The sequence below is a fragment of the Bactrocera tryoni genome, chromosome 3 (genome assembly GCF_016617805.1).
Source record: "Bactrocera tryoni isolate S06 chromosome 3, CSIRO_BtryS06_freeze2, whole genome shotgun sequence".
NCBI lineage: Eukaryota > Metazoa > Arthropoda > Insecta > Diptera > Tephritidae > Bactrocera > Bactrocera tryoni.
The window spans coordinates 20,487,257-20,494,467 of NC_052501.1; the positions used below are offsets into that span (position 1 = coordinate 20,487,257).

General features: G+C 38.4%; 1 protein-coding gene across 1 annotated transcript; it reads right to left on the reverse strand.

Annotated features, from left to right (window-relative positions):
* Window positions 1–3,995: 3,995 nt before the first annotated feature.
* Window positions 3,996–5,495, reverse strand: LOC120772400 (acidic repeat-containing protein). The gene is made up of 2 exons (XM_040100990.1): window positions 4,941–5,495; window positions 3,996–4,847 (listed from the first exon to the last, which is right to left on the reverse strand). Exons 1-2 carry the CDS (start codon window positions 5,307–5,309, stop codon window positions 4,041–4,043), a joined length of 1,176 nt encoding a protein of 391 aa, XP_039956924.1. The 5' UTR covers window positions 5,310–5,495; the 3' UTR covers window positions 3,996–4,040.
* Window positions 5,496–7,211: the final 1,716 nt, after the last annotated feature.

Consider the following 7,211-nt stretch of genomic DNA (forward strand, 5'->3'; position numbering starts at 1 on the left):
TCTATCATAGCGGTGATATGAACTGTTAGAAAGAGCATAGTTGAAAGTACTTCTTTCGATCCACTTTGCGCCAGAAGGATTTTGTGGCCGCAAAAGTTTTTGCTTGGTGACGAGCGCTTGCCACGGCACGCTTTTGGATACAACTGTAGACCACAAGAGGACAGCCGAGTACCGACTCTTAAACTTTATTAACTATTATATTTATTAGTTTATTAGAGCATAAACTTTATAACGGTTCTATTATGTCATGATCTTCAAGGTAGCTAAATTTAGGACAGTTCATGGGGTAGTTCCAAATCCGGTTTAAGCAAGGCTTATGAGCTTTTATGGTAAACCTGTTACTCTTGGAAGCCTTACCACAGCTACAACTTTTAAATATTGTAAGAAATATTTGAGAATTAAGCCAGCAAATAGCACACTTTTTCACCAACATTTACACATATATATGTATATGCAAATCCAACCCCTTCATATGGATATTAATATTAATGCCACCACTGTACAGCTTAGCTGCATCGCTTGTGCCGAGGAAGTTGCGTTGGCAAGGCGATAATTGCAAAGTGTAATGAAATTAAATAGCTCAAGGAAAAGTAAACTGAAGATGGAGGCGAAAAAAAACCACGATGCACCTGTTACAAACAACAACCTGTTAAAAAGTCAAGGCAAAGCTGAAGAAACCTTCACGTGCACATACATACATAGTATTCCCGCTAATTCGCTGAGTTATGCGGAGACTACAATAAATTGTGCGGTTACGTATTATCATAAAAGCGACAGTGATGAGGAAAACGGTTATGAAGTTGATGGAAATGTTGTTGCTGCTGTTGTTTTTGCTCCGAGTGAAAACAATATCGCGGGCACCTTGGTTGCTAAGGATTTATGATGATATGATTATATAATGTTGTAGCTTTTGTTGTAGTTGTAGCTGTTGCTGCCGCTGACAATGACTTTGATGTGTACGCATTTATTTCTGAACCGCGGGAAAGACCAGCGAGCAGCTAAAGAACTGATAAAACATTTCTGAGTGACGTTGCAAGACTGTTGTTTAAGAGAGTGAATGGTGAAATGTTTAGTGAGTTGCATTTCACTCGAGGTTTTTGGTCAAAGAATCAGTTTAAATTTAATAATATTTAATAAACATGCAAAGTGATTAGAACCATAAGTCGAATTTTGCGTATGATCCTGAATTTTATTCATATATCGTCACCTAAAATAGAAAACAGCGTATCTACAAAAAAAAACAATCGAAAATCGCGTGTTATCACCAATATATAACCATTTAATAACCAAAGCTCAAATTTCGTTTCAAAATGCGTGTAGGATAACCAATATATAACCATTTTATAACCAAAATACGAATTTCGTTTCAATTAGAGTGGTTTCCATTATATCGGTTTTTTTCGCCTGTGAATTTATGAAAAGTAATGTTACGTTTTTTTGCATTTTAGGTGACGATGTACGGTTTTACCTTAGCATATTCTCTTTTCTTATGTCCAACTATAAGCTACGAAGCTTTTATATTCCCTTTTTCGACCTCGAACACCTTTGACCAAATATTCAAAAGACAATTAAAGAGGTTTAAAAATAAAAAGGAAGAACGAAATACAAATGTATGCTTAGTGCTCTCTACAGGGTTATGGAATTTCTTTTTGTACTTATGCAACATGTTGCTACAGATTATAATAGTTTTGTTCATGTAATAGTGGTTTATATCCCAGAAAACTGATTACTAATTAAATTCCGATTAATTTTATGTCCGTTTGACTATTTAATCATCAGTATAAGCGTTATGTAGATATGCAGAATGAATGTCTGACGAAGCATCTAAGCTTTTTGGGAGCCCATTGTGAAACCACCGGGACTAAAATACCTTGATATATGGAGTTTAAAATAACAAATAATTTTAATGTTTCCACCTTCTTTATTTTCCTATACAAAGCCTTACTTTCGCTTAGAAGATGCGAAGATGCTTCTTCTATCGTTTGACGATTTCTACAGAAGCCATTGAATTTAATGATTGACTTCACAGAGACTCAGCTATGCCTGCAACAAGACTATCGATTAAGTATCTAGAAGTAGCCAGAAGCATATACATTTACTATTTTACAGCGTGCCTCCATTGGCTAGGTCATCTGCTTCACGGTTAGCAGGAATATCACTATGACCTGGAACCCATTAAGAGATCAAGGTATTCTTTCTTCCTCGATGACATCCGAAAAGACTTTAGTGATTTCAAAGCCGCTTGCCTATCTGTATATATAAATGTATTCCTCTACTTCGGCATATTCCTGATCAGTACCAGAGGGATCTCTTTAATTGCTGTGATCTCCGTTTGTCGGAAGGCGATTCTGGTACGGATATATACAAGTAGTTATGCTAAAATGACACCATTTCCTACTCTATTATCTAGTTTGAGCCTATCCGTATAGATACTTATCCTTTTGTCGTTGTCCACATTACCCCTATTCATCGTCACCTCTGGAAGGTGAGGCAATATTTGAGAGCGAAATTAAGTTTAATTCTATAGGATTTCGAAAATCTGTGGTATTGTGTAGAAAGGAGAATTCGCTAAGTATCTTAGAATATCCGTTATTACAGCTGTCTTATAGGAAGAGCTGACAGTGCTGCCAGTTGCTTAATGACTATGTCTGTGGCAATGAATGTACCTGACGTGGCGTTTTTCTAAAAGCTCCATTGATGCATATATATACCAGCTGATTTTTGTATGCTTTCCATATGCCATATGGGTTTCACCATATTTTTACAACTGCAAAGTGCTGTGGCTGCTTTCTTTACATTTTCGACTCAGTTTGGTTTCCATTCCTGGGGGCCTATTCTGTAACTCGATTCGAAAATCAATTTACTCGAATTCGGATTTTTTATATTCTGTAACTCGATTTTCGGATTTTCAACCCAATTTTCGAATAAAATATTCGCTAGCTTTTGAGTTGTAGAAAGCAAAAACGAACATTGTATGTATTTTTTCTGGCACAGGGTGGTACAACTTTCGCATAATGATAAAGTATATCTGAATTTCGAATAGAATACATTTTCGAATCGAGTTACAGAATAGGCCCCCTGTATAAAATTTGTCCGAAAGAGCTTGTTTTATCTCCTCTGTTAGCCTGGTATGATCTATTAATGGCAATACAACTTCCAGATTTTGTGTTTCCTAGTCAGCATACGATCCATCAATGTAATTTAAAAGGTCAGCGAGGCTATTTCCCAATAACATGTTACCAAAACCTACCCCAGATGATGGTATTTCTCAAAACGTAATTTTCCCTTAATAAGTTACTAAATATTGACCAACCCTTTTATATGATATATGCAATATCCACGCGATATAAAAGTGCCTGAAGTTTTATGTAATCAATGAAGACTCCTTAAAACTTTCAACAAGAGCACCAAACGTCACCAATAAAATTTTTTAAATATTTTACTTCAAGCATCTACTACAAAAATTGAGTAGAATAATAGTATATTTTATTACAAAATATATACATATTTATCCATACAACAGCTAAGATCCTTCTGCTAGCAATTTAGCTCGTTAAGTAGTTATATAAGGAAACCATAACGGCAGATGCCGCTGAAATACTGACTAGATAAGTCATGAATGAATTGCATCTTTCATACTAAAGAGAGAAATAAAAGAGAAATATTGACAATATCTAAAATAAGTAGGTATTTCAAAAAACCGAAAATAATGGCAACAAATTTGTTTTGCTTCTCCTTTTGAAAAATGTCTCTTGTATTTTTTTCTTCATAAAAAAAAACATCAAAAACAATAAAAAACACCAGCATGACACATGATGAAATAAAAAACAGAGTCATATTAGCACCCAAAAAATCACAGTTGTAACAACAAGTCCATAGTTCGAAGCGTCAGTTAGTCATATGCAGGGTCAGCGTACTGGCAGTCAAAAGTAAAACCACAAGCGTCGGCAAATCATGCTTTCTTTAGTTCGTTAAATGTTTTTCGTCTAGTTGTCTTTGTCACACTCTTCGTCGCAGCGTCCGTTGCCTGCGTACTGCGCTCAGTCTACAATAATTACTTCGTCGACTAGCAGTACATCATCTTCTCCATTCTGATCCACATCATAATACTCGGCCGTCGGTAGATTGTTGTCAGCCAGCTGGTCGTAAGCATCGCTACCAGCAATGCTGTCGGCATCACCTTCATCTAATGTGTCAAAGTCATAGTTTTCATGATCATCATGGTTTTCATCGTCGTACTCATCGAAAAAGTGTAGATCATTTGATTCATCATCATTGACATCGTCATCGCCATCGTCATCGCCATCGTCTTCTTCATCCTCGAATTCTTCATCTTCTTCCACATCAATGTCCTCGCCAAAGACCTCTTCATCATTGTCCTCCTCCTCTAAGCCTTCCTCATCACCAATATCGGATGCGAAGTCGTCTTGGCTATAACTTATACCCTGTTCCACTTCCTCTTCAAACTCCGCCGCTTGCAAATCAATGTCATCGTCTTCGCCGGCAGCTTCACTGGCGCTCACAGTCGATGCTGAATTGGTGGGCGTGGTTGCGCTCGCCGGATTGCCAAAGCCCATGCTGTTAGCAATACCAAACACATCCGTTTCGGCGGCAATTGCCATAAACTCCTCCAACAAGTAGATTTGCTCGGCAGATGCCTCCACGGTGGATTCCGATAGCGCCGTGGCCGTGGCTGTGGCCACAGCGGCTGTTGCTGCAGCAACTGTAGCCGACGTGGCATGCAGACGCCTGCGTGTGGGCCTGTACTGACTGCTACTGGCACCTGCATTGCCGGACATTGTAGCTGCGTCTGTCGGATGGTCCGTTTCGGAATGTTTTCGCTTAACCTGTCCGTAAAGAGAGAGAGAAGCACACAGAAAACGAGGCGGACAAGAGACATTTTTCAATTAAGCAAAACATTATGCCCTCAAGAAACTTACTGAACGTCGTTGCTCCTTCAACGAACCGCGGCATATGGGGCAGCGATTGGCCCAAGCGTACTTCTGGTACGATAAGTAGACCTCCAGACATTCATTGCAGAAAGAGTGACCGCACGTGATGCGTACCGGCGAGCGCTTCTCATCGAGGCACAGCACACAGCGTTCGCTTTTGCTTGTCTCACCAGCGGCAGCGCTGCCACTGGGCTTATTGCTTAGATTCTTCGCTATTTTCTTAGCATCGCAACTGGCATTTGCGCGACTCTTGCTACAGTTAGGACTATTATTGCAATTTACATTACTATTGACTTTTTTATTATTGCTATCGCTATTATTGTTATTATTATTATCTTCGTCGGCCATATTATTCATTATTCGTGTGGCTTCGCGGCCGATCGCTGCTAATATGAGTGATTAGTCAACTCAAATCTCGATCGGTTCCAGCCTGTCAAATGGCTGACAACTTTTCTATGCCTCTCTTTGTATGTTTTGTCTTATTCTTGATTGTCGTATGCTTCAATTTGTTATTATTATTGTTGTTATTGCTGTATTTTTTGTCTGATTGTTTTCAACGTCGACGTCAATTTAAAATTCGACTAGTACAAAAATATATATTTGTGTAGAATTATTTAAAAAATTACTGGGGAAAATTGTTGAAATATTTGTTTTGAATAGAAAGAAATCCCAAAACTAGACAAAAAAGTTTGGCATGCGAAGTGAAATTTGAAGTGCGAAGCGTAGATAGGCAAATGCTTTTGGGAATTGTGCGAGCAAAACCTTAGAATCACAAATACACCGTGCAACAATTTGCATTTTTGTAAATCAACGCCAACTTCTCAAGCGATCGTTAGCCCCTCGTTGAATATCTGGAGCATGAATCTGGGTAAAAAGAAAATATTGTTATATTAAATAGTTTTCTCCCATTTTTAAAGATGGGGCTCGAAGGTATACGCACTGAGAACTTCATAGAAATCGAGATCTGAGTCGTGATCAGTTTAAAAACTATACTAAAAAGATATATCTGCAGATAGTGGTTTTAAAAAATAACTAAAAAGTCTAGCTTTACTATAAATATAAGGATTTGGCATTTTGCTTAAGAAAATAAGTTTGGGCATGAGATCGGCGTGGTTGGCTCGAAAAAATTCCAACCCAGGCGCCCAATTTTCGGTTACTTCTTACAGCTATTGTAGATGTTTGTTCTCTTTCAAGGCGGCGATCGTCTCAAAACTATTTGCCTATGCAAGTGACGGCACATAACCTTTCAAAAAATAATGCACTAGTGATAAATAATACGATTTTAGAGACCAAGATACATTCAACAAAAATTCATTCATTGTCAAACTGATATGAAATCAAGTAACAGCCCTCAAAAAGACCAACTCCGGAAAAAGTATTTCCTCACTGGAAACCACACTTCTAAAAACACCCTTTATTACAAGTGTTACTATATTCTAGGAAAGCTTAAATGCAGTTTACCTCTTATTTCGAACTAACCTTGGTTCAAATTTGTTCTAGTTCCTTGCATATCTTCATCTTCCTCTGTATTGGCGTCGACACCGCTGACGCTATTATACCGTCCTTTTCACTGTTTGACGCAGGTCTTTCTCCACCTGGTCTTTCCAATGAATTGGAGGTCTTCCTCTTCCTCTGTTTCTCCCGGCGGATACTGCGTCGAATACTCTCAGAGCTGGAGTGTTTTCATCCATTCGGAGGACATGACCTAGCTAGCGTAGCCGCTGTCTTTTAATTCGCTGAACTATGTCAATGCCGTCGTATAACTCATAAAGCTCATCGTTCAATATTCGCCGTGACTAATGTGCAAAGAACCATACAACTTTCGCAGAACCTTTCTTTCGAAAACTCGTACCGTCGACTCATCAGATGTTGTCATCATCCACCCTTCTGCGCCATATACCTGGACGGGATTGCTGAGTGATTCGAAGAATTTGGTCTTTGTTCGTTGAGAGAGGACTTTAATTCTCAATTGCCTACATAGTTCGAAGAAGCAACTGTTGAGTCTGACATTGTTGTTAGTGTTAATACTGGTACGAAGATCGATAAAGTTACCTGCGACATCGAAGTTATGACTGTCAATAGTGACTTGGGAGTCAAGTCGCGAATGCAACGACTGTTTATTTGATGACAGGAGATATTTCGTTTTGCCCTCGTGATAGTGAATCATAAGAATTTGCTTCGCTTCTTGCATATATGTAGATCATAATTATTAGTGGTTGAAAAAACAAAAACTGAAGGAAGTAAAGTGTGAACTTTGCA